This window comes from Rhineura floridana, chromosome 1, assembly GCF_030035675.1.
Source record: "Rhineura floridana isolate rRhiFlo1 chromosome 1, rRhiFlo1.hap2, whole genome shotgun sequence".
In the NCBI taxonomy this organism is placed as follows: Eukaryota; Metazoa; Chordata; class Lepidosauria; order Squamata; family Rhineuridae; genus Rhineura; species Rhineura floridana.
Window position 1 is genome coordinate 71969243 of NC_084480.1, and position 27455 is coordinate 71996697.

Consider the following 27455-nt stretch of genomic DNA (forward strand, 5'->3'; position numbering starts at 1 on the left):
CTCATCCAGCCCACCACCAAGTCCAGACAGCAGTCCAGGGCTTGCAAGGCATCTTCCGATTCAGATTTTACGGAGAAATAGAGCTGTGTATCATCGTACTCCTGACACCTTGCCCCAAATCTCCTGATGACCACTCCCAAGGGCTTCATATAGATGTTAAACAGCATGGGGGACGAGATGGTACCCTGAGGCACCCCACAGCACAGCTGCCAGGGGACCAATGCTATTTTCTGAAAACTACCCTGGAGATAGGATCGGAACCACTGGAAAACAGTGCCTCCAATACCCAAATCACCAAGTCGGCCCAGAAGGATACCATGATTAATGGTATCAAAAGCTCCGGAGAGATCAGGTAAGAGTAACAAGGTCGCACTCCCCCTGTCCTTCCACCGATAAAGGTCATCCAACAGGGCGACCGAGGACGATTTGGTCCCATAACCAGGCCTAAACCCAGACTAGAATGGGTCAAGATAATCTGTTTCATCCAAGAGTACTTGCAATTGCTATGCCACAAAATTAATTTGAAACAATTAATTAAAACGATTTACATGCAGACAGAGTTTATGAAGTAGATCCACACAATACATTTAAAGCACATCCAACTCGCATTTAAAGTGCATGACCTCCCTTAAGAATCCTAGGAAGTGTAGTTTTCCCCTCACAGTTATAGTTTTCACCACCCTTAACAAACTACAGTCCCCATGATTCTGTGATGGGATTCGTGTGCTTCAAATGTGTGTTTAATGGTGCTTTAAATGAATGGTGTGGATCTGCCCTGGGCATGATGTTCATTCATTAGTGAATTGAAAAGAACAATTTTAAAAGATACTTTGTTAAACAGGAAGAGTTGTAGCTCAGTCGTAGGGCATACGTTTTGCATGCAAAGGTCCAAAGTTAATTTCTGGAAAAGACTATTGCCTGGAATCATGGAGAGCCAATGCTAGTCCATGTCATCAGTACTCAGCTAGATGGTACCAAATCGCCTGAGTCAGTATAAGGCAGATTCTTTTTTTCCTAAAAGTGGAAAGAGACCCAAAGGCCACAGTGACTACAAAATTTATTTATGTATTTTATTTACAACATTTATATACCACTTTATTGTAAAAATCTCAAAGCAGTTTACAGAAGGAATTAAAACAATAAGATTATTGGCAAAAGACAGGTATTTAAAAACATTCAAAATAATAAAACCAACAAGTTAAAAACAAATAAAAACATAATAGTTTTACATGACTGGATGAGCTTGCCTAAACAAAAATTATTGTAGCAGGTGCTGAAAAGTATACAATGAAGGAGTATGCCTAATGTCAATAGGCAGGGAGTTCCAAAGCATAGGTGCTGCCACCCTAAAGGACTGATTTCTTACAAGAGCAAAACAAGTACTATGTGGCACCCGTAGCATGGAGAGCACCCTTGAACGTGGCCTGGTAGCAAATTAGCAACCAGTGCAGATTTCAGAGCACAGCTATTATATGCTGACAGGGTCTCACTCGTGTCAGCAGTCGTGCCACAGCATTCTGCATTATCTGCAACCTCCAGGTCATGTCGTGCTGCATGGGGATTTCTGTGACCTTGGCTGACTGGCTGCTAGGATTTTTTTAGTTTTGGTTTTTTTGGTTATGAATCCTGACTGGTTGTGGGACGATGAGTTTTCTGCCTTACTCATAGGAATCTTGTTGTGGTTGGCATGGTATTGCATTTAGGAAATCATCACTGTCTTTTGTTTTCTGTTTGCATTTCATTTACCTTTAACCTCACTCCCTTACACCCATAGCATCAACAATAGTGATTCCATGCACTCAGCTCAACCCCCTTAAACCCACTGATGATGTACCTTGTTAGCTGCATGACAGTTTGTTTCTTGCCCCATAGTGATAAAAGAGAACTCACATATTTGGAAGTGTGGCTACAATTGTTGTTCCCAAGCTGCTGCCTGTGAAGGTAGACAAAATCATGTGTGTTTTCTTTCTGTCAATTATTACTCACTGGAATTGGGTTGGCTGTCAAAGTGAGTAGACAGGGTAGACAAAAAAGGGTAAAGGATCTTTTTACTTTTACTCATTTCTCAAAACTCTTTCTGAAGTGAAGGATCAAATCTGTAAAGAAGTTTTAGGGGCAGATAGGGCTTGCCAGACCTGCTTGGATATGGATATGTTTGCGGAGGATCCCTAGCCAAGCTTTACCAGCAGCACAATCCAAACTATATCTACTGAGAAGTAAGTCCGATTGAGTTCTAGGGGGTTTAGTCCCTTAGTAAGTGTGTTTAGAATTGCAGCCTTTAGGGGCATTCATCTTTACTCCTGAGTGCTCCCATCTAACATCTCTACAACACTAGGCTCCTTTCTTCCTACAATGACCTTCTGGTGACTGGCCTGGCCTGAAGGCACTTAAACCTTTCTTGCCAGAAGCAAGTAGGCTCAATTAAATGTTCCCTACCCAGGCTCCATCTTTTAGCTAAGATTTCTATCTTAATTTCCAATCAGAGAAATGTTTTTGTTTGAATTCTATGCTCCAAGCAACTGTGGTTGTATCATGCTTAAAGACATCACTGGGACCCTTCCTGTGATATCACTTGGGCCCTTCCCCTATGACATCACTAAGGCCCACCCCTGAAATCTCAGGGTTTACGATGTTTCTGACCTGACAACCCTATTAAGAACAAAAGAGCTTTGCTGGATAAGACCCATCTAGTCCAGCATTCTGTTCTCACAGTGGCCAACCAAATGCCTATAGGAAGCCTTCAGGCAGGATCTGAGTGCAATAGCACTCTCCCCACTTGTGATTCTGAGCAACTGGTATTTAGAGGTATACTGCCTCTGATGGTGAAGGTAGAACATAGCTATCATGGTTAGTAGCCATTGATAGCTTTATCCTCCATGAATTTGGCTGAAAGGATTAGACAAATGCATGGAGAATATGGCTATCAAAGGCTGTGTTCTACCTCCACTGTCAGAGGCAGTGTACCTCTAAGTACCAGTTGATGGGAATATCATGTTATCTAAATATAAGCTGCAGTTATGCTTATTTTACTCATTTATATATATAGAATTTCTCGGCCACCCTTTGATACAAAACTCCCAGGGCTATGCACTATGAAATGAGCAAAGAAAGAAAGAATTACATTTTTAAAACAAACTCTGATAAACATTTTTAAAGTATAGGCAACACAATAACCATAAGCACTTTTCTTACGGACAAATGATTCTTTTTGCATCCACTATTGCAATTGAGGGCCTGTTTTTGTTGGGGGTTTCTCTCACTCTCATTACACTTGATTCCCCATGGGCAGTAATATTTTGCCACTGCAACTGGGCACAGTTTTAAACTTTGGCATATTGGCATTGTGTAAGTAAATATATAAAGGGGTGGCTTGTATCTAGCAATCAAGAAAAAACATTATTTTTAAGTGAGTTTCTACGCCCTCTCTATAGCAGGGGTAGCCAATATGGTGCCCTCCAGATGATGTTGGACTCCAACTCCCATCAGCTCCATCCAGCATAAGGAATGGTTAGGAATGATGTGAGTTGTAGTCCAACATGATCTGGAGATCATCATGGTGACTATCTCTACTCTGTCGATAACAACACAGCCAATTATACTGCTGTCTTGGCGGCTTATTAAAATCCTTTCAGCAAAGGTCTCATGCCTTTCAAGTTATCATATTTTAATGATATAGTGATTTGATTCTGTTTAAAGAAATCCTTCTTGAAAAAGTTGTCCCTTGAGTATATAATTGTAGTACTCCTATCTTATAAGGATAAATTTGAACGTAAAGACAGTGTGGAATCATCACAGCTTTCCTTTTTAGCACAGTGGTGATTAACTGGTGATAGGCATTAATTAACAGCTTATTAAGAATGAATGCATGTTTATCTGGCCATGTAATAAGAACTAAAAGGTACTAGTATCATGCCCCAAGTTTAAATTAAACATAAAATTGTTTACTTGCTTAAACAATGGCATGTAGAAATTGCTGATGAGATGCAGAGATGGCCAGTATTGTACCTTACAGCATCTTGCATTCTGAACTTACTGTGAATGTGTTGACTGCATTCAAGTGATCATATCATGGTTTAATAAGCAATGCACACACAATCTCTTCAGTCCTTCCTTTGCAACATGACCAGACAAACCAGGAAGTCTTTGATTAATGATAGCATCCCCTTTTGTCTGAACCAAGACACTGTGGTTAAACAAAGGCTTCTTAGTATTATCACGACTCCCATGAAGGGAAGATCAAAGGGGCACTGTGCATGAGGAAAAATATCTGTTCATATCTCATCTTATTAAGCAAAGATATGATTATATGAAGTGATTGATGCTGCCACTGGCAGAGCTGACCTATGTGATTTCATGGGGATAAGGCTATCAGTGGCTGCCAGCCATGATAGCTGTGTACCAGTGGTCAGAGGTGGTATGACTCTGAATACCAGTTGCTTAGAATCACAAGTGGGAAGAATGCTGTTGTGCTCAGGTCCTGTTGGCAGGCTTCCCATAGGCATGTGGTTGACCACTGCGAGAACAGCTTGCTCGACTAAATGGGTCTTTGACCTGATCCAGCAGGGCTCTTCCTTTTGTGTTCTTATTCTGATCAGTATTATAATGGATTGCTATAATTATCACCACAACACCTTTTTGCCTATCAAAGAAAGTGGTCATTTTAAATGGATAATCAATTGGAATATCCAATTGATTATTCTATAGAACTTCCAGCAGTAGAGTATTTAATCAAATGGCATATGAAGCAACACTACTTGTGTAGCAGGCATGAATCATAAGCCTAGACATAAAACAAGTGCTAATGAGTATTCAAGGCTTTAGAATCAAGGGCTGAATTATTAGGTATGAGCTTACCAGGTAAACAAAGACCACCTCACATCACCATAGGGAGGAAATCTGCCATATCTGAGATTGGGTCTTAATATAATACCAGAAATAAAATATCAAACACAGTGCTGAATTATTGAAATTGGACAAAGGTAAGGCATTTTTTTTCCAACTGCAGAAAATAAATATGTTGAGACAGAAAAGAAATTGAATTGTAGACCTTTGTTTCAAGACATAAATGAATTATAGAGAAAAGGTCTTTATTCATAGCGTAGTCTCATATTTCGATCTAGCACATTGAAACAATCATAAGGGCAGAAGAAATTTATTGAAAAGTCAACAGCGATATCATTGCGTGTGTGTGTGTATATAAACAAAGAAAATCACATTATAGATTGAAATGGGAGTGATAAAAATTCTATCAAAACAACTTGAAAATAACTGTTAGGATATATTCTCCCAACCAACTGCCTCATTCATAATGTTTCTGCCAATGTATAAGAATATATTTAGAATACTTTGCTGACATTTTTAGTCTAACTACAGTATTTATAGGTCATAATAAAAATATATATTTATTTGATCTATTTACTACACTTATATCTTGCTATTCTCCAAGGAGCTCAAAACAGCATTCATGATTCTACACACACACACAATATTTTATCCTCACAACAACCCTATGAGGTAAACTAAGACTGGGAGAGCTTTGTAGCTAAGCAGGGATTTGAACCTGGGCCTCCCCAGTCCTAGTCCAGCAATCTAACAACCACACCACACTGAGGACAGATCTACACCATAAATTTAAAGCTGTCTTATACCACTAACAGTCATGGCTTCCCCCAAAGAATCCTGGGAATTGTAGTTTGTTAAGAGTGCTGAGAGTGGTAAGGAGACCTATTATTCCCTTTATAGAGTTATAATCCACAGAGTGGTTTAAAAATCCACCCTTCTTCCCAAGGAACTCTGGGAATTGTAGCTTTGTGAGGGGAATAGGAGTCTCCTAACAACTCTCAAAACCCTTAATAAACTACAGTTCCCAGCATTCTTTGAGGGAGCCATGACCGCTAAAGTGGTATAAGAAAGTTTTAAATGTCTGGTGAATGCCTTTTACTGTGTAATTATTAGATTTGAATTAGTCTGGAATCATTACCATCCTTTAGTTTACAATCAGTAATGCTGTTAAAGTCTCAGAATATGCTCTGAAGGCACATGATGCGGCAGACTTGCTGAAGCTAAGCATGTCTGAGTCTCAGGGCATATCCAGCATTCCTTTTAGATGTGGTGTCGACATTTCTAGGTAGGACTTCAAATGAGAAAGAAATGAGTGATTTTCACAGAACCATCATATCCTTATATAATATTTCACCAGCTTGCCAAGACTGTCTGTCAACCTGTCTGATAATTAGTTTCTTATGGTTAGTGTCTCACACATACGCTTAGATTGTTTAGACTTCTATTTATAATTAGCATCATGAAGGATGGTACAAAATGTGGCAACATAACTGCTCACTGGGTCAAGGTATTGCCAACATGTCTCCCCGCTACTGACAGAATTGCACTGGCTGCCCATTAGCTATAGGGCCAAGTTCAAGGTTCTGGTTTTGGTGTACAAAGCCCTATGCAGCTTGGGTCCAGGATACCTGAGAGATCATCTTACCCCTTATACTGTATATCCAGTCAATCACTGCACTCTGCAGATGAGGGCCTCCTGCAGATACCATCTTATCAGGAGGTCTGTTCTGCACAATATAGGAAGCGGGCCGTTAGTGTTGTGGCACCTACCCTTTGGAATTTCTCTCCTTAAATATTAGATAAGCACTATCTCTGTTATCCTTTCGGCACCTACTGAAGACCTTCCTCTTTCAACAAGCCTTTTAAGTAGAGACCTTATCCCAGTCTGCGTCTGTTTTGGAATTGCTTTTTAAGATGTTTGTAATAAAATTTTAAAAATATATTTTGTTTTAATATGTTTTAAAGTCTTAAAGATGTTTTAGAGTGTTTTTAGTGTTTTTTTTGCCACCCTGGGCTTCTTCTGCGAGGAAGGGCAGGATATAAATTAATCAATTAAATAATATTGATAAACATAGCAGAAAGATGCATTAGGTGATACTTTACAAACCATTTCTCTTTCTGGAACCATTTTATTCTTGTGGTGTATCTGTTTATTTATTTCTTCTTTTAAAAAAAAAAGATTGCCAGGAATCACACGCTAAGAACCTTGATTTCGCTTCTTGTTATAGTCCTTTGTCATCTATGTTCTTTTTCTATGTTTTGATACATCATGATTGTGAGCTGTTGGGCTGGCACAGAGATGTCTTGAGTTTTAGATTTTGCCTTGTTGACAAAGTTTTCCATATTATACACACCTCTTAGTTTGTAGATGAATTGTATGTCTTGATGTCTTGTTAAGGATCCATATAAGTTTCTTTCTAACTTGCCATGAGGTTTCCTTCCTGGGAAACAAGAGAAACATTTATAAATAGTTGCCAGGCACTCAGCAATCAGAAAATAATTTTAAAAGATAGGTAGATGTGTCTGGGCAGCCTTGCCTACAAATTTCATCAAATTTTGTCCAAAATGGTTTTGTAGGCATAGAAAAAAAAAGCAGTGTCCAGAATCTCCCAACGAGGGTGGACCATGAAACATGTACTTCCTGCCTGAATGTCCCAATCTAGGCAGCATGAGCTGTCACAGACCTCATAAGACAAAATAGATTCATAGCCCATGATGCAACCAGTTATTAGCACCGGGTTTGCCTGGCATGCACTACTTCTGCTCAGATGGGTGGGCAGTGCTGAAGAACTTGCCTCCCTAACAGTCCAGTACTGGATGTTACAGAAGCTGTACTCCCTGTTTTCTCTCCTTGAAGTGAAACATGTAGCCCCATTACAGTCAGCTGAGAGTAGCATTGCTCGATATGGGTATTGTCAGGCATGCATGATGACTTTGCACAGAAGCTGCAATTTTCACATTCTTGCATCTGCTTTTTCTAGTTATTAAGCTTGTCAGGAAGTCTGTCTTGAGTGGATGATTCAGTTGTGCAAAGGAACAACAATTTTGCATTCTATTGTTAAATAATTCATTTATTCAGAATGTGCACATTTGTTGTTTTGATGCTAATTTAGTACCTATGCTTAAACCAATATGTCTCTATTGTGTTTTAGTAGAATAACTTTAATTTTACACCCAAGAAAGAATAGCAGAAATAGGTCTATGGCTTGCACCCAGCTTGCGTATAAATAACATTCCACTACAAAGTTCGTATAATTTATAATCTTAATAATCCTTAAGGAAATCTTAATAATCCTCAAAGACACAATTCATTACGCATGCATACCAACCTGCCTGTTAGCAAATTATCTGTCTATGCTGAAAGCAAATGGCAAACTTCATAAATCCTTTTCTCAGGAATGACTACTAATGCTATAACTGTAATTCTCTACATTAAATGCCTGCGTTAAAAATAATTTAATGTTATTTTTCCTTTGGACAGCTGTGCTCATAAACAAATGGGAATATAAGCTCTTTTATAATGTCTTTAAGAGTGTTTAGGTTGAAAAGACCCTCTTTACTGCAGGATGGCTTTATTGAGCCTTTCTGCCTTCGCTTTCATATTTTTGTTTGTATTTTAGTTTGCATTTCAATAGTGCAGTACTCAAAGTGAGAGCAGCCATAAAATGATAAGGATTTGAGCTTGCAAGGTTCTGATGTAAAAATACTTTTTCTGCTGCAGCCCTGGACCACAACCTCAAGGACCGTGTGCCTGTTTCAGTGGGGTCCCATGTGGTTTTAAAACTCTAAAAATAGAGCAGGCAATGTTTCCCTTCTCCCAGTTCTTTGTTTGTAACCCCTTGTGAAATTCTAGAGAGTTTTGATAGCAGCTTGCATGTTTGGTATGGGAGGCTTGTGGTGGTGATGGCACCTCAACTCCAGACATTTCTCGATGATACAAATCGTATAGATCTGCTTTCAGGACAGAAACTGCCTTCGTCACCCTTATGGAATACTCTTTGGAGAAAAGCATGGGAAGTGTAGCTCACTGGTACCTCATGATCTCTCAGTGGCGATCAGACTCTTAGCCATGGTGTGTTTCTGCATTGCCTGTGGAGGAATGCGAGTTGAAAGCACTGTACTCTGATGGTTTCATTCTTACTTTTGGAGTGGGTATTTTAGTAACTTTGTTGAATTGCTTCAGGGAGGGGTGGGTTGTTTCTTGGATGTCCAATATACAGTATCTTTGTAATTAAAATTTAATAAAAAATAAACCCAAGCAGGCAGTCCACTCTGGGTCTATTGGCGCATCCTGTGCCATCACTCTTCAGGTTGGACCTGAAGCTTCTGGCGCTGGCGCTCTCAAGGACTTGGGTGATGGCGGCTTCACCTCCTCCTCTGACATTTCGAGGAGTTCTTCCTCAGGTATCAACCCAGTGGGCCCCTCAAGGGGATCCTTGACATTGGATTCAGGGGGCTCCACCTGCTCCTCAAGTTCCCTGACTTGTAGGGTGTCTTGTTTGTTCTTTGAGGACTCAGGGTCTGGCAAAAGAACATGAACAAAACCTGGTGGTTCTATACCAAAAGGCAGGTGTTGAGGCTTTCTGCTGCCCGCGTGGTCAGACACAGCTTAGCCTCATTTGTCAATACTAGTATATTGGACTGCTGTAGACTTACTAGTGTGTTGGACTGCTGCAATGTGTTCTATGTGGGGCTGCCTTGGAAATAGTTTGGAAGCTCCAGTTTGTTCAAAATGCAGTTGTCGGATAACCCACAAGAACCAGTTGGAGGGACTGTATTACACCTGCCTTGCAAGAACTTCACTGGCTCCCTGCTCACTTTCAGGCTCAATTCAGAATGTTGCTGCTTACCTTTTTAGGTCTTACACCGCTTAAATTCCAGGTATCTGCTGGATTGTCTTTTCCTGTATCAGGGCTGGCTCCAGGTTCAGAGGGTGCTGGGCAATCCTCTCTGTTCCCCCCCCCCCATTGCTGTGCTTTCTCCCTCTCCCCCCCTCAAAACAATCCTTGCCCTGCGCACATTCTCTCTTCCCTAGAGCTGGGTGCTCTTTTTCTGTCCTACCCTCTCCTGCTGTACATGCTCTCTTTCTCTCTTTCTTTCTCTCCTCCTTATCAGACATGCTTATAGTTTCTTTCTCCCCCCCCCCCCGGCCTGGTTGTTGGACACATGCTATTTGTATCTCCCCTCCCTATTGCTGGGCTGCTGTAGACTTACTGGGCAGCCTGGTGGGCAGCAGCAACAGCAATGGATTGCAGATGTGCTGAAAGAAATGTCCAAGCAACTGCTTTCAGTGCCTGTTTGAATTGATCCACAGTTAGCTTTGATGTAGCGGTGCACTATGTTGGGGCTGGGCCAGTAGGCTTTGGGAGGGTCAAATGGCAACTTGCTGCAAGCAGTAGCAGCTTGCCCTTCTCTTGGGACCTGATTCCTACTTTGCTATTGTTTCGGTGCCTGGCAAAACCCTTTTTATTGTTCCAGGCTTTTCACCACTAACTTTAAAGTTTTTCATTCTTTTAAGCTGTTGTGAGTTTTAACTAAATTGAGTTTTTCTCTTGTGATGTTTTATTGATTTGTTTTATGTTTCTTTTTACACTTTTGTAAGCCTCCCTGGGAATGTTAATTGCCCATTGAAGGGCAGGATATACATTTTAGAAATAAATACATATATAATGGTGCCACAAAGTTCTGTTATCTCCCTCCCTCCTCCCCCTCCACACTCACTAGGCATTTTCCTGAACATGTGAAGGGTTAAACTGTATTTGCTTGAACATGTGGAAAGTTAAACTGGGGATGGAGGTGGGGGCACTCAACATAAGCCCCATCCTAATAAGCCACAGTTCCTGCTCTTGGGGAGGTTTCTAAGGTGCAGTTTCACATAGATATCAAATGAACCTTACCAGCTCAGGAGACAAGCAGCAACACTCTTACAGATAATGTCAGTAATCAACTTGGGATTTACAGGTGCAGGCAGTCCTGTAGAGGCACCCTGGACCTACGTTGTTCAGAGCTTTGTAAGTTAACACAAGGACCTTGAACCTGGCTCGTAGTTCAGGTGTAAGTGTTAAGAACAAAAACGTAAATAAAATGGGCCTTGGTAAAGGTCCATGCTACTAGCAGAGATCACCTAAAGGTGATGGTTGACTCTGGTGATTTAGGTACAGAGAAGAGAAAATGTCATAATTTTTTTTTTAAAAAAATGGTACCACTAAAAGTACAACCATAATGTGCAATAGTGTGATATTTCCCTTTATCTGGTCCTTTAATTGGCTCATAGAGATACCTTATAAATTAGGAAACACAGAAACCACATTAATTGTACATGAAATCCCTACTTGGCCATAACGTTTACCTTGGGTCACTAAAGAACAGGGTAGTGATGATTATAATGGACGAAGAAACATGCACAGTGCCTTCAGCTCTTGGAAGAAAGTGAAATGTAAGTCATGTGTGAGTAACAAGTATAGGATTGCAACCTAAGTTCCGCATTAATAACATGACTGTTATTGAAACTGTTGATTTCCTGCCTTTGCAAGTAGACAAGCTCATGAAATTGAGCCAAGAAGACTTGTCATGTTTTATTTAATTTTTCACTTGGAGATAATAGGATGTGTTCCCCCAGTTTCTCTATCCTTCAGTGAAAACCAGCAGTTTTAGTGGTTAGAAGTTTGGACTAGGACTGGAGAGGCCTGACTTAAAATCTCGATACAGCTGTGAAGCCCGTTGGGTCACCTTTAGCCATTCACTATCTCTCAATCTAACCTTTCTGACAAGGGTATTGTGAGGATAAAATCACCATGAAGAAAATGTATAAAATAGATGGATTTATAAATGTATAGGGTATCTTACTGAGATGTAACTTGATACCTTTTTGAATAGTCTTGAAGTAACCAATGATTATTTGCAGGACTAAGTGTCTATAAAATGTTTTGTGAGCTATTTGCTAATAAATGATTAATTTTGTTATCTGCATGGCTCTGCCCTTTTTCTGCTAAGGTCATGTTTTACGTAGAGCCATAAAGAATGCCTGAGGATGCACTCTTTAAACCTGAAGCTTACAATAGGACTACTGAGCGACAAATGGGTTGGACTTCAGAGCTTGTTTCTATCTGGCAGTCAGTGATATATGATATCTCTCTCCCTCTCTCTCTCTTTCTCTCTCCCTCTCCCCACTTGGCAGTTCAGAGAACAAGGCTTTGTCTTCAAGCTGTGCTATTGCCCCACATCAAATCTCATTTGCTGATCTGCACTCTAGTGGAAATAATGACCCTCAAGGGCAGCATGCTCACAGTGCTCTGTTGCCTTGCATGCACTTATTTTACTATTTTAGAAAAAGTATTTTATTTTCCAGTAACCATTATGCTTTGTGAAGCTTGTATCTCCAATGGTGGATGATTTTTTCCTGGAACAGTATGGATGGGGGAAACTGTTTCTGCCTGAGCTGATTTAGCTGTTGAACATAAAAATACATAATTATATTGTATTGATAAAAGCTGCACCTTTTTCTACACAGGGACCTTGCTGCAAGGAACTGCCTTGTAGGGGAAAATAATGTTTTGAAAATCAGTGATTTTGGAATGTCTCGTCAAGAAGATGATGGAGTGTATTCATCTTCAGGTTTAAAGCAGATTCCCATCAAATGGACTGCTCCAGAGGCTTTAAACTACGGTAAGGAAATAGTACTGCTAACAGTTCTTTGTCCAAAATATTTTGCATGGTATTAGATAACATGAAATGCAAACATATGCAAATATTTGCATCTCAGTTAAAAAAAAACCTCTCTCCTTTTTTCAAAAAAGAATGCTTTGGTTGAGATCCAATATTCATGCCAGCAGACTCAACAGGACTTCCTCTCCTTTCCCCACACACCCCTCCCCAATCTGCTTTGAAGGATCCTCCAACTCTCGGGGAGCAGGTGTTTGTTGTGCAAACAGGACACCACAATTTCTCTTTCTCTTTACAGACAAATAAAGGTGGAATATAAATGTAACAATAAATAAATAACACATTTAAAAATTTAATACTAGCTGCTCCCACACAAACCTGCCCAAGTACTACAGTCTTCCTCAGAGGGCCTTCTGTAGTCTCTCTGCCTTCAGAGGTGAGGTGAGTCATGAGCATGATAGGGCCTTTTCAGTTGTTGCACCCTGACTCTAGAATGCTGTCCCCAGGTTGGCTCACTGGCCACCGACTCTGATGTACCAAGTGAATACCTTGTTATTTGCCCAAGTTGTTTGAACCAAGCCTATATCTAAGGGTCTCTCTGTGTGTGTACATATGTAGATATTATAGATATCATATATAGTTTTTATCTTGTTCTTAGGTTTTCTGCTACTCCTGTTTTATGCTTTTATGTGATGCTATTGTGTTTTTAAAATGTTTTAACATCTTATATTAGCAGATCTGCAAGATTATTGCCTGAAAAACAGGATCTATTTATCCTCAAAATAAATTGATTAATTAAATGCAAGTATAGCAAAACCAGTTTGGCTTTGTGGCTAAAGCACAGATCGTCGCCAGAAGGTAGTGCTTGGGGAACATTGCTCGACACCCTGGACTCTCCATTGTGGAGTCCCTCAGGGGTCGGTCTTGTCCCCCATGCTCTTTAACATCTACATGCAGCCTCTGGGTGCGGTCATCAGGAGTTTTGGAGTGCATTGCCATCAGTACGCTGATGACACGCAACTCTACTTCTCCTTTTCACCTTCTTCAGGTGAGGCTGTTGATGTGCTGAACCGTTGCCTGACCGCGATAATGGACTGGATGAGAGCTAATAAACTGAAACTTAATCCAGACAAGACTGAGACACTGTTGGTGAGCTCTTTACCTGCCCAGATGGTGGATGTTCATCCTGTTCTAGATGGGGTTACACTCCCCTTGAAGGAACAGGTTCGTAGCTTGGGGGTCCTTTTTGACCCTTCCTTGTCGCTTGAGGCTCAAGTGGCCTCGGTGGCACGGAATGCGTTTTACCATCTTTGCTTAGTAGCCCAACTACGCCCCTATCTGGACAGTGACGATCTCGCCTCAGTTGTTCACGCTCTGGTAACCTCTAGACTGGACTACTGTAATGCGCTCTACGTAGGGCTGCCCTTGAAGACCGTTCGGAAACTTCAGCTAGTGCAAAATGCGGCAGCCAGGTTGTTAACGAGGACCCGCTGGTCTGCGCATATAACACCTGTCCTGGCCCGCCTGCACTGGCTGCCTATTTGTTTCCGAGCCAGATTCAAGGTGCTGGTTTTGACCTATAAAGCCTTACACGGTGTGGGACCACAATACCTTGTGGAACGCCTCTCCCGCTATGAACCTACCCGTTCACTTCGTTCAATATCCAAGGCCCTCCTCCGGGTACCAACTCATCAGGATGCCCGGAGGATTGTTATTAGATCTAGGGCCTTTTCTGTGGTGGCCCCCAAACTGTGGAACAGCCTACCTGTGGAGATACGCCTGGCGCCTTCGGTACTTTCTTTTAGGCGCCAGGTTAAGACCTGGCTATACTCCCAGGCATTTTAATGTTCAATGTGTTTCATTTAAATTTTTTTTTTTCGTTTAACTTGTTGCTGATTTTATTGTAATTTTATTGTAATATTGTATTTTAATCTTGTTTTGTTCACCGCCCAGAGAGCTATTCACTATGGGCGGTTTAAAAATGAAATAAATGAAAAATGAAATGAAATGAAATGAAATATATTTCCTTGATATTTATCCTAATTAAATAATCTTTAACAAACAAAAGTAAGTATGTAGAAGAAAAGCAAGTTAAAATGAGCAAGAAGTTGGCAAAGGGTTTTTCGGACTTGTATTTTGTAAACTGCTACATGGTTATAACACCCAAGAGAAAGAAGTTCATAAATTATGATAGGAAAAGAATGAAGCCAAAATATTTTTCCTAAGTATTTTAGAGTTGTTTACCCAGCACTTTTATGCACCTTCCTGCTATTGCCTTTGAAAATAAATAAAGGTGCACTATTTATGAAGAGGGAAATTGCCTATAATAAGATGAGTTGGTGACAAAAATAGAATAAGCCAAACTGTTCTAAGTAAGAGTGGAGGAACAGTGAGCTCTAATAAGTAGGAAAATAATTAAGAAAGGGCATGTATGTTTTAGTCTCCTGAACGGGGTAATAAAGAATTGATTAGTGGTTATCAAATACTGGCTTATCTTAGGGTGCTCCTTTGCATAGAGACAAGGTCATACCATTTAGTTGCTCTAAATTAAACTTTTAGGACAACTCAGTTTCTTTCTTGAGCGGAAGTGTTTAGATTTTAAGAATCCATTTAAAAAAACTGGCAGTAATGTAACTGTGGCTTAACCATGACAAATTTAATAACCTGTGTTCATTCCACTTGGAACTTTGCATAATCTAGCAGTTATTTCACAGATTGTCACAGCCTGCCTTTCATGAACAACAAAGTTAAGTGCTAATATCTCTGTGTGCCAGGGAAAGCTATACCTGCTGAATGTCTGCCTATCGCACAGTTAGGAAAGACACAGAGCTTGTATCCACAAGAAATGCACTTAATTATCCAAACTCATGTAAACAGGCATTTGAATTTGACAAAAAAAATATTTTCTGTACTCTTGCTGCAAAATTAGGCAATAACGTTTCCTATCTTTTAAACATGTTTAAGAGATTGGGAGTGCCTTATGGGCTCCTTCCTCTTTGACCTGAAATGGGGTAAGCTTCTGAAAGTGCTTAGTTTGAGCATGCACAATGGCACCATCACTACCACCACCACCTTCCCCCCCCCCAAGAGCACAGAAAGCTTACCTGTGGCAGAGGAAGGGGGCTGCAGCAGAGGGACTGCAGGGGCATACATTCTCACTAGGAATGTTACTGGGCTGCCCATTTGCTACCAGGCCAAGTTCAAGGTTCTAGTTTTGGTGTACAAAGCCCTATACAGCTCGGGACCAGGATACCTGAAATACAGTCTTACCCCTTATATACCCAGTCGATCACTGCACTCTACAGGTGAGGGCCTCCTGCAGATACCATCTTATCAGGAGGTTCGTTCTGCACAATATAGGAAACTGACCTTTAGTGTGGCGGCACCTACCCTGTGGAATTCCCTCCCTTTGAATATTAGGCAGGCGCCATCTCTGCTATCTTTTCGGTGCCTTTTGAAGACTTTCCTCTTTCAACAAGTCTTTTAGGTTGAGACCTATCCCAGTCTGCGTCTGTGTTAGAATTGCTTAATATGTTTTTTAATAATGTTTTTAACCCTTTTTTTAAGTTGTTTTTTTTAATGTTTTTAATGCTGTTTTGTTTTAATGTATTTTAAGATCTGTTTTCATGATGTTTTAAAGTGTTTTTAGTGCTTTGTTTGCCGCCCTGGGCTCCTGCTGGGAGGAAGGGCGGGATACAAATTAAATAATAAATAAATAAATAAGTCCCATCATCCCTTGCAGGAAAATGTTAAGAATTAATACCAGTTGACTGCTGTGAAAACAGGATGCTGGACTAGATGGGCCTTTGGCCTGATCCAGCGGACCTCTTCTTATGTTCTTATGTCCATCCATTTTCACTGGGAGCAAGGCCCTCTGAACATCAGGTAGCTTACCCCCAGTGAAAATGGACACAAGTAGTGTTGTTTATTGACTTGGAATGCCAGGATTTGTAGTCCCATCATGGGCTCTGCTTTGCACCTGAAGTACCCATCACCACTTCCACTGCTTCTGCTTGTCTCCTTCTCCAGCCCCAAGGTAAGTAATTGGCCCATAGGGTAAAGAAAAATGAGGGTGGTGATGGATGCCTTAGATATGAGTCACACACAGCTCAACTCAACTTAAACATACTAGCAAGGAATCAAACAGAGGGGTTCAGTATTGGGAGTACTTCTGTTGAATTTAGTGTGACATCCATAGTTGTATTTGCACAGAAGTTAATATTAAACCATGGTTAACTTTAAACCAGACTTAGAAACCAGGATTTGAAGCTGGCTGGCTAACGGTCAATAGAGAAGGGAAGAGGAGAACTTATAAGTGAGCAGAATATGTGTTTGTCCATGGGACAATCCTAGTTTCTTAAACATGGTTAAAAGTTCAAGAAATGTGCTTGCATCAGGCCCATCTTTCTACATCTCTGTCTTTTCTGTTTTTCAACAGTCTGCACCTTCAAGTTATTTCCTCACAAAGTCTAATAAGGAACTGGTTTAGCACTGTGCGTAACACATTTTCAATGTTATGTTTTTACTCACATGACTGACTTGTGGGAGCAATACACTGAGTAAAACTAGTGTGAGAATCAGTTCAACATATTAAATGCAGGGATCAGCCTTATGCATGATACTTTCTTTGAGAATTGCATAGCTGAAACCATGATCACAAACTCTTGCAGGGAGTTATTTTTGAGATGTCCTGAATAAAATTATATCCTTGGTCCAAACTGCAGTACCTTTGTGATTCTTAGTTGCATAAATGCACTTGAGAAAACCACCTTTGTTCATTATATGCTCATGGTTTTAGCATAGCTTTTTCACTTTTCTGTATTACTCATGCATACCATATATGTATATTATCGCCATGCTTCGGAGGCCTTACTGAGAAAGATAATTGACTCCAGATAACTAATACTTCCTTAAGAGATGAATTACTTATAACTGGTATCCCTGAATTTTTTTAATGAAAGATGTTAAATTACTAGATGCCAAGCTCTCAAAGGAGAAGATATGCAGACTTACAAAAGTACCAGCACCACAGTGAATGCCTATAATTGCTCTCTATCAACCAGGTAGCCTAATTTAAAGCATCATGAAATGATATTTAGTTTTAAGTGCAAACAGAATTTCTGAGGTTAGAACTGTTAGCACAACCCTGCCTATCAGTATCATTTATATGTATTTCATTTAGACTGGTAATGAACAACATATCCCATCTTTAAACAATTAGCTAAATATTTTAGCAATTGGAAATATCAGTGTGCCTTTGCTAAAATTTAACTTAAAAATAAGGATGAAGAGATATTTTGAAACTAAAAAGCAAATTTTTTTTTTAAAAAAATGAGGGATTATTGAGGCCTTCTCAACATAAACTATATCCAAACCACTTCTGCCTTGACAAATCTGAAAACCAGTTTGCCCCCTATTTGGAAAAAAAATTCTGATGAGTGTTCCTATTTGCTGTGATCTGGCTATCCCAGTCAACTAGGGTTGCAAGGTCAGAAGCATCCCAAACCCTGAGATTTCAGGGGCAGCCCTAGTGATGTCATAGGGCAGGCCCTAGTGATATCACAGGGTGGGCCCCAGTGATATCATTAAGCATGATACATTAAGCATCAACCACAGTTGCTTGGAACATACCACTCAAACAAAAAAAAATCTGATTGGAAATTAAGATAAATCTTAGTTAAATGAGGGTGTTCTCAGGTCCAGCTGAAGTGACAGGATCATTCCTTCTCACCTGCTTAGAGAGCCTGGGTAAGGAACATTTAATCTAGCCTACTTGCTTCTGGCAAGAAGGGCTTAAGTGCCCTCAGGCCAGCCCAGTCACCAGAAGGCCATTGTAGGAAGAAAGGATCCTAGTATTGTAGAGATGTTAGATGGGAGCACTCAGGAGTAAAGATTGGTACCCCTGAAGGCTGCAATTCTAAACACACCTACTAAGGGACTGAGCCCCATGGAACTCAATAGGACGTACTTCTGAGTAGATCTGGTTTGGATTGTGCTGTTAGTAAGGCTTGACTAGGGATCTTCTGCAAAGATATCCATATCCGTGCAGGGTTGGCAACGCCCTGCCTGGAATGCCCTGCTCCTACCTTTTAACATGGCTGCTCCAAACTTGTTTACAGACTTGATCCTTCACTGCAGAAGAAAGGGTTGAGAAATGAGTAAGAGCTAAGAAGATTCTCTACTCTTTCCTGCCTACTCTGTGGGCTGCTATAAACTCACTTTGACAGACAACCCAATTCCAGTGAGTAATAATTGCCAGAAAACAGACATGGTTTGGTCTACCTTCACAGGCAGTAGATTGGTAACAACAGCAGTTGAAGCTACACTTCCAAATATGTGAATTCTCTTTTACCACTATTGGGCAAGAAACAAACCATCATGCAAATAACAAGGTGCATCATCCGTAGGTTTAAGGGGGTTGAGCTGAGCACATGGAACCACAGTTGTTGCTTCTATGGATATAAGGGAGTGAGGTCAGGAGTAAATGAAATGCAAATAGAAAAACAAAAGGCAGTGATGATTTCCTAAATGCAATACCATACCAATCACAAGATTCCTATGAGTAAGACAGAAAACTCAGTATCCCACAACCAGTCAAGGCTCCTAACCAAAACTAAACAAATCCTGGCAGTCAGCCAGCCAAGGTCACAGAAATTCCCATGCAAGCACAACCTGACCCGGAGTCTGCAGTTAGTGCAGAATGCTGTGGCACAATTGCTGACATGAGTGAGACCCTATCAGCACATAATACCTCTGCTCTGCAATCTGTACTGGTTGCAGATTTGTTACCAGGCCAAGTTCAAGGTGTGCATTCCATGTTATGGGTGCCACATAGTACTTGTTCTGCTCTTGTAAAAAAATTGATCCTTTAGTGTGACAGCACCTATACTTTGGAACTTCCTGCCTATTTACATTAGGCAGATGCCTTCATTGTACTCTTTTTGGCACCTGCTAAAAACATTTTTGTTTAGGCAGGCCTGCGCAGGCATGTAGAAGCTATTAAGTTTTTTATCTGTTTTCAACTCATTCTTAGTTTTATTATTTTGAATGTTTTTAAATACCTGTCTTTAAGTGTTTTTGCCTATTTTATTGTTTTAATGCCTACGGCCATACTACCCCAATCACGCCTGGTCTCGTCTGATCTCAGAAACTAGGCAGGGACAGGCCTGGTTAGTACTTGGATGGGAGACTGCATGGGAATACCAGGTGCCGTAGGCTTAGAGGAAGACAATGGTAAACCACCTCTGAATATCTCTTACCATGAAAACCCTATGAAAATATTCAAAAAGGTTCAAAGGGTTGCCATAAGTCATAATCAACTTGAAAGCATATAACAACAACATTGTTTTAATTCCTTCCGTAAACTGCTTTGAGGGGTTTTTTAACAATAAAGCAGTATATAAATGTTGTAAATAAAATCCATAAATAAATTGTTGAGTCACTGTGGCCCTTGGGTCTCTTTCCATTTTTAGGAACAAAGGAACCTGCCTTATACCAGTCAGGCCATTTGGTACTATCTAGCTCAGTACTGGTGACATGGATTAGCATTGGCTCTCCAGGATTCCAGGCAATAGTCTTTTCCAGAGATTGAATTTGGGACCTTTGCATGAGAAGCATGTGCCCTACCACTGAGATACAGCCCTTCCCCTGTTTAAAAAAGTATCTTTTTAAATTGTTCTTTTCAATTCACAAATGAATGCACAGTATACTGGAGCAGATCCATACCATGCATTTAAAGCACATTCAACACATATTTGAAGGACATGAATCCCACCAAAGAATCGTGGGAACTGTAGTTTCTTAAGGGTGGTGGGAACCAGAACTGTGAGGGGGAAACTATACTTACCAGGGTTCTTTGAGGGAAGCCGTGCGCTTTAAATGTATTATGTGGATTTGTATTACTTCATAAACTTTGCCTTCATATAAATCATTTTAATTAATTTTTTAAATAGAAATAAGCTACAAAGTTTACTGGGTGTCCATGGGCTATGCACCATCTCTCAACCTATTCTGCCCCAAGGCAGAAAACAATGGGGGGGGACCATGACCACCCCAAGGAAGGAGGACACACTTAAAATGTAGAGGAAATAATAATGTACAACCATAGTGTGAAATCAGATATATTTTGTATGAAGAAATATTTAAGCATGAATGTCAGATGTTTATTATTTACACAACCTGTAAAGATATTTATAGTGCAATCCTGTGCCTATTTACTCAGAAACAAGTCCCAATGTATTCAATGGGGCTTACTCAAACAGGGAAGCATGCACAGGACTCCAGTTCAGTGATAAGGGACTTCACTCACCCAACCCAAAATTCAGAATCATGCCACTTTAAGCTGTTTTGCATTTTCTACTTGTTTTATGGTTTTTGGATTTTAAATGGCTTTATTTCTTATTGTGAGCTGTCTTGGTTTCCAATCCTATCTCACAGGGTTGTTGGAAATATTCCATATATACACATGCTGGAGATGTAAAAATATATAACTCCATATAATAGCTTATTGTCAAAAACCAGTTGGTCACTCCAGAACATTTTTTATTTTTTCCTACCAAATAAAAGCAGCGACACCTAAGTAAGACCTGCCTAATTGCTTTTAAAAAAAGGATCAGAGGGGAAGAGAAAGATTTACAACACAATCCTTTGCTATGTTCACTCAAAAGTCCCACTGATTTTCAGCACAAGCCTAACCATGTCTACTCAAAAATAAGTCCTACTGAATTCAATGGGTTTAACTCCCAAGTATGTTAAATTAGAATTGCTGTTTTTCTCCCAGAAAAGCTTCATATTGGGAAGGTTTTCAAAACAGGTTATGATAAGACAAATAGGCTGTCCTCTTCAACAGTCCAGTAAAATTTAAACTTGTGTGACTCCTTAATTAGAAAAATATAGCACACTGGAATGATATCACAAGCAACAGCATGTATACTTTGTAAAATTTCTGTTCAAACATTATTTGAAAAATAAATGTATAATATGCCATTTTTGCAAGTAATTAAAAAGACCTGCATGTACACTTTTATCATAATTATAATTAAAATTGTTTACTGTGAGTGCCTACCCAGATCTTCCTGTAATCTTCTGTTCTAATGCAATCCTATGCATGCTTACGCAGAAGCAAATCACAATGTATTCAGATCTCCTATAAAGAGAAAGTACTCTTTATGTTGCTGAAAGCTATATGTATATATACTGAATTCCTGATGTGAGACAAGCAGGACTGTTTTCAGAACTTGAAATGGGGTTTAGCTGTTGCCTAGAGGTCAACAGATTCCTTGTCAATCACAACCCTAACTTCACTTACTGGTTAAAATCCTGAAAGGGCAGGGGTTAGAGCAGCTGATACTAACAGAAGTTGCCGGGGGGTTGCTAACATTTTGGTGTGGATCTTCTGAACCAGACCACCTAGAAACTTAATTTTTTAAAAAAATGAAAACGAAGAGTCCAGAGATTGGGGTGACTCATCCAAAGACCCAGAGAGGACCCAGAAAAACTGGAGTCTCTGGGCAAAAACCGGACACCTGGCAACCCTACTGTCAACTTGTGAGGTTCTTACATACACACTGCTCACTTACGAATTCTCCTCCTCCCTTGAGAGAGGAGAGTCAGGCAAGATGTGACTTCCAGGTTGCAGAATCTCCAGAGGCACACGAACTTGCACTTTCAGAATACCCCCTCCAAAAAAAGACCCCCATACAACAAAGTTCCATGAACAGCACAGCACAGCACAAATGCATTGCCCTTGGTCAAGAAAGGGTGAAATTGAAGTGTTCCTATTGGAAAAACCCTGCCACCTACTTCTCATTTTAGCTAATTTCTAAGTTGTTCCTTGCATGTGACACTCTTCCACTCCTCGTGTGACTGGTGTCAAAAGTATTTCTGCTGTGCAAGAAGAGAAGAACCCATGCTGACTGGCTCAGAAAGCAAACTGCTTCATGGAGGGTGCTGTGGGAAATCAAGATGGCTGTATAAGAGTTTTTGACCTTTTTGCAGGTGGTATCTAATATTGTTTTCCAAAGATGCAGCATGCATCATCTGTAGACTCTGAACGTAAAGCAGGGCCCTGAAGATTATGATCTTCAGACTATAATCAATACAGTACCATCCTGTTCTACAGAAATACTAAGCTAGTAATCAAATAAATTCCTGGGAAGCATCCATAGCCTGTGCAAGCAGATGACTAGAAGATACAGGTATCTGCATAATGTTTGCTGTAGCAGTCTACAGGACTCCTTGGTGCTCTATAGAGATTACAAAAAACCCAAACATCACAGAATATTAGCCCTACGGTCTTTACTTTGCAGCATTTAACCACGTACAGGAGTTACAGGGATAACTGTGGGTAGCACCTTGCAGTTGATTCGGTTGGTTACACTGATGTACAATTGCTGAGCAACTGATATCAATGTAGAGTATATAGTTAATGATCCCTTGATCATCCTCATCCTAAGGAAGGGTCTGCACACCTGGCCTTTGGTCATAAGGGGCTCTGATGTCAAAGTGCTGATTCTCTGGAGTAGGGATAGCTAACATGGTACCCTCCAAATGTTGTAGACTCAACTCTTCATCAGCTCCAGCCACCATAGCTGATGGCCGAGAATACTGGGAGTTGGACTCCACAATACAATGTGATAAGGGGATTAAGATCAACAAATGGAACCCAGTTAGTCTTGGCCGACTTAATGATTATTGGATTATGGTCATGTGGAGGCAGGTAGGGCCAGCACTAGGCATGACTGGGCTCTTGGCCACCAGCCTGCCCCAGGCCCGGTTTGTCTTGTTCCCCAACACCACCTTCTAATGCAGGTGATCTTGGCTTAAATAGGCCTGCCTGCCCCTCCTCTCATGTTGCTGCATCAGTATACTGTGCGCTCATGCCTGCCATCACCAAAGATGGTGGTGGGGAGATCAACCCCTTAGGGATGCCCCTGTGCCATTTTGGTTGATGGCAGGTCTGTGTGTGCAGTGTGCTAATGAGGTACTGTGGGAGGTAGGTGGGGCAGGCCTATTTAAGCCCGTGCTGGCTGCATCAAGGGGTGTTGCCTAGGAGGGTGGAGTTCACAATCTGCAATCCACAGCAGCATCGGGTCACTGGGCATGATTCTCCCCACAACCCAGCTCCAGCATGGATCATGGAGCAGAAGCTCTACCCATCCAGCCAAAGGAGGGCCCTTCTGGGCTGCAGGGCCCCCCAGCCACTGCCCAACCTGGCCCCCCGCTGGCGCTGGGTCTAGAGGTAGGTCTTTTCACTCGTGGCACCAGCGTTACTGTATGTTTACCCTGCTAAGGTATGAGACACCGCACCTGTATTGGTATTCTCTCAGTTTTTGAAGATCTACCTGTTTATGCATGCATTCCCTTGATCGCGGAACCTAAGTCTGCTGTTTTAATTACTGAGTTTTAATGGGATTGTGTTGTTGCACATTTTAATTATGGATGTTTATATATAATGCTTGTGTAGTTGGTTTTTAAACTTGTAAAGAACTTAGAAGCCTGTTTTGGTCTTAAACAATATGTAAATTAAAATTAAATAATAATATCTATAGGGTACCACATTGTCTGCTCAGGCTGCACTTTTGAAGGTACATGTCTGTTCAGAGACTATTCAAGATGGCCAACAAAACCACTTCTGGAAATATATTTCATATAACACTTTTGAAAACTTGGTGTAAGAGAGAAAACATATTGTGCTTTATAGTCTTATGTGTTTATGATTCAGTTGCTATTAATGTAGATTTATTTAGTCCTCTAGTCTCCTATGAATGTTATGGTAACTCAAAGTGATAATTGTCACTAAATTGTCTGTCTTTTACCAGGAAGATGAATGCTTTTGGTTAGCTGTTGTTGCTTTTTAGAAATGCTAAGATTTTGTTTGTTTAATTTTTTGTAAGTTGTATTGTTTTTATTTGTATTTTGTATTTGTGTTTTTCTATTCTTCATGTGTAAGCCGCCTTGGGGGCCTCTTTGGCCAAAAGGCGGCCTAGAAATAAACCATAACATAATATATTTAGTGTAAATTTAGGCCTACAAATAGGTTCTATGCATGTACAGCTGTACACTGTGGCCTTGGTTCACACAAAATATTCTGTGTGTGGAGTGGACAAGCCCAGTGGTTATTCTGCCCTGCCTGCCACACGTAGAAGGAACGTGCCAAGGTGGTGTTTCTGAAATTGGGGCATCTGAGGCTCAAGAAGAGACCATGTCCCAGATACACCAATGTACACATTAAAAAGGAACATCTAAGCAAGACTTTCAGAGTTCCAAAGTAGTGAAGTAATTCTCAATTGATCAAATAGACAACCAGTTTGTTGCACTGATTTTAATTAAATCTCCCTCACAACAGAATGCATTCTGGCAATGTTCCAGGGCAGCATTCTATTCCTGCTTTGGTATAATACAATTGCTGGCTTCAGATGACATTTATTAAAGTATTTTACAAATCAACTAAAGGCAGCCAAGGTATATTTAATGTGTTGCATTTTGTATTTAGGATCTGATTCCCAAAGTAGAGAACGCACATACATGTAGCATAACTTGCAAAGATGTGCCTAGATGTATAAATCACAGGATTTGCCTGCAAAACAGGGAAATAGCAGCAAGGAATGGCCAGGCTCCCTTGTGTCATCTTGTTTTCTTGTATTTTATTTTGGTACTACTGTAGACCCTTAGGCCTCTGTAAACTTACCACAGCTTCAGGATGTAAGCATTGTATGTATTGGCAGATGTACCATCAGCTTATTGCCTGTCCTCTCTCTACCTTTTTTTTCTGGTAGGGCGATACACTTCTGAAAGTGATGTATGGAGTTATGGAATTTTCCTGTGGGAGACCTTCAGTTTAGGTGTATGTCCTTACCCAGGAATGACTAACCAGCAAGCACGGGAACAAGTGGAGAAAGGTAATTGCTGCATGTCTCTCTAGTTGTGATTAATACAGTTGAAGTCAAGTAATTCTTTCTCATGTTTTGTGTGCTGCTGATGTACCAGATTACGGCAAAGGTCTTCAGCTTGAAGAAATTCCAATCTAACTACAAAGTTTCCAAATAGATCATCATGACAAACAGCGTTATTGAAACATTATAGTAGGTTTTTATATTAGTTAATTATTTTGCAATATTGCTGGGGAAAACAGAAGGGAGTAGAAAAAGAGGAAGACCAAACGAGATGGATTGATTCCATAAAGGAAGCCACAGACCTGAATTTACAAGCTCTGAACAGGGTAGTTAATGACAGATGCTATTGGAGGTCACTGATTCATAGGGTCGCCATAAGTCATAATTGACTTGAAGGCATATTACAGCAACAGCATTATTTTGGTATTTGATTTCTGTTTTGCAGAAACAAATTGTCAGTGACTGATAATTAAAAGTATGATAATTAAAAGGTTGATGTCTTGAGAGTGATCCAGGAGCATGTTTTAACAAGGTAGTAGAACTATATGGGGGCCATATGGTGAAATGGACTCTGGCACATAAAAGCAACACTGCAATTGATTTGTCAGTTTTTAAGTTGCCACAAGACTGGGACCTTTTTCTGTAATACCATTAAATAAAATCAAAGAACCACTAGTGATGTTGATAGGGTGCAGCCTCTGCCTGATCCCTTGTCATTTGGTAGGTCAGGTCAGAAAGATGAGAGGAAAGTAATTAAAGACAAAGTAGATATTGTCTAGAGTGATGGGTGAGTTCATGCCACATTCATGTGTATCATTAGCTGAATGGGAGACATTTCACCCCAAAGGGTGAGAAAAATCCATATAGTTGGCCCTGCTCATTTGGTTCCAAATACACTCCTGTGACCAAAGATTTCATCATGATGGTAACAGTATGAGTGAATGTTGATCAAGAAAATATCTGAAAGGAGCACTCTGTGTAATAAAGTTACTTACAACTGATTGAAATCTCCTTTAACATTTTCTTCATTAAAAGTCTGTACAAACTAGTATGAAATGGAGAAAAGGATCTTGCTTATAAGTTGGAGAGAGGAACATTTGCTAGAATGGATCATGCTTTTCAAGCACCTGCAACTCCAGTTGCACCTTCCTTATCTCCATCAAATGGAACTCACCAACACATTACCCATCTTGTCCTTAAAATTCACAAAGCAGTAGCCAGCTACATGCCCATAGATGTTTGAAGAGTTTTCCTGTCTTTAAGACTGTAGAATTTACAGTCTGTTCCTTCCAGGCACACTGTTCATAGTTCGAGTGACCAGTGACTTGGCCTCTGCCACCTAGGAAAATTTTTCATGTTTGAGCAGCAGGGAGAAGGTGCTGTAGGCTGATTGAGGAAAGAAAACAATTTGGTGTGTGCAAGAGGAGTCAAGTGAATTCAGAATTAAATTGGGAAGGAGATTAAAAATGGTTGAAGTTGGCAGAGACAAAGACCAGGAAGAATAAGGTAATATCAGGAAAGGTGAAAATACCATTAAGGCTGCAATCCTAAGCATACTTACCTGGAAGGTGTTCAGATGAAATCAGTAAAACTTCAGAATGAATCCCCAAAGCAAGGGCAAGCAATCACAATGTAAAAATAATGGTAACAGAAGCTGAAAACCTTTATCAGGAAGAAGCAAAAGTACCCAAAATTAAGGTAAACATTTATTTCCAAAGGGGTAGCTGTGTTAATTTGTTGCAGCAAAAAACACACAGTATCTTGTAGCACTTTAAAGACTAACAAAAAGACCAGTCTGTACACAGAAGAATAAATGGACATTGGAAATAGCAATATTCAAAAACCAGTAGAGAAAAATCTCAACCTCCCAGAGCACTCTGTAGATTAAAGTGGCCATCCTTAGTTCAAAGGAACTGTAAAGGGACACTAACATGGAACTACTGAATCACTGTATCACTGAATTACACTATCACTTGTGGATTAAACCAAGACAAAGGATTTTTATTTATTTTATTATTTTATTTATACCCCGCCCTTCCTTCCAGCAGGAGCCCAGGG

At 40.3% G+C, this 27455-nt stretch overlaps 1 protein-coding gene and 1 pseudogene across 7 annotated transcripts in view; both read left to right on the top strand.

Moving 5' to 3' along the window:
• The window catches only part of FER (FER tyrosine kinase), a 268182-nt gene that overhangs the window by 232887 nt on the left and 7840 nt on the right, over window positions 1-27455 (top strand). For all 7 annotated transcript variants that reach the window (XM_061623654.1, XM_061623709.1, XM_061623700.1 and 4 more), the window contains exons 18-19: window positions 12353-12507; window positions 25281-25403. In XM_061623654.1, coding sequence (XP_061479638.1) covers window positions 12353-12507; window positions 25281-25403 — 278 coding nt within the window. The remainder of the gene's footprint in view (window positions 1-12352; window positions 12508-25280; window positions 25404-27455) is intronic.
• On the top strand, window positions 19604-19722 carry LOC133375770 (5S ribosomal RNA; annotated as a pseudogene).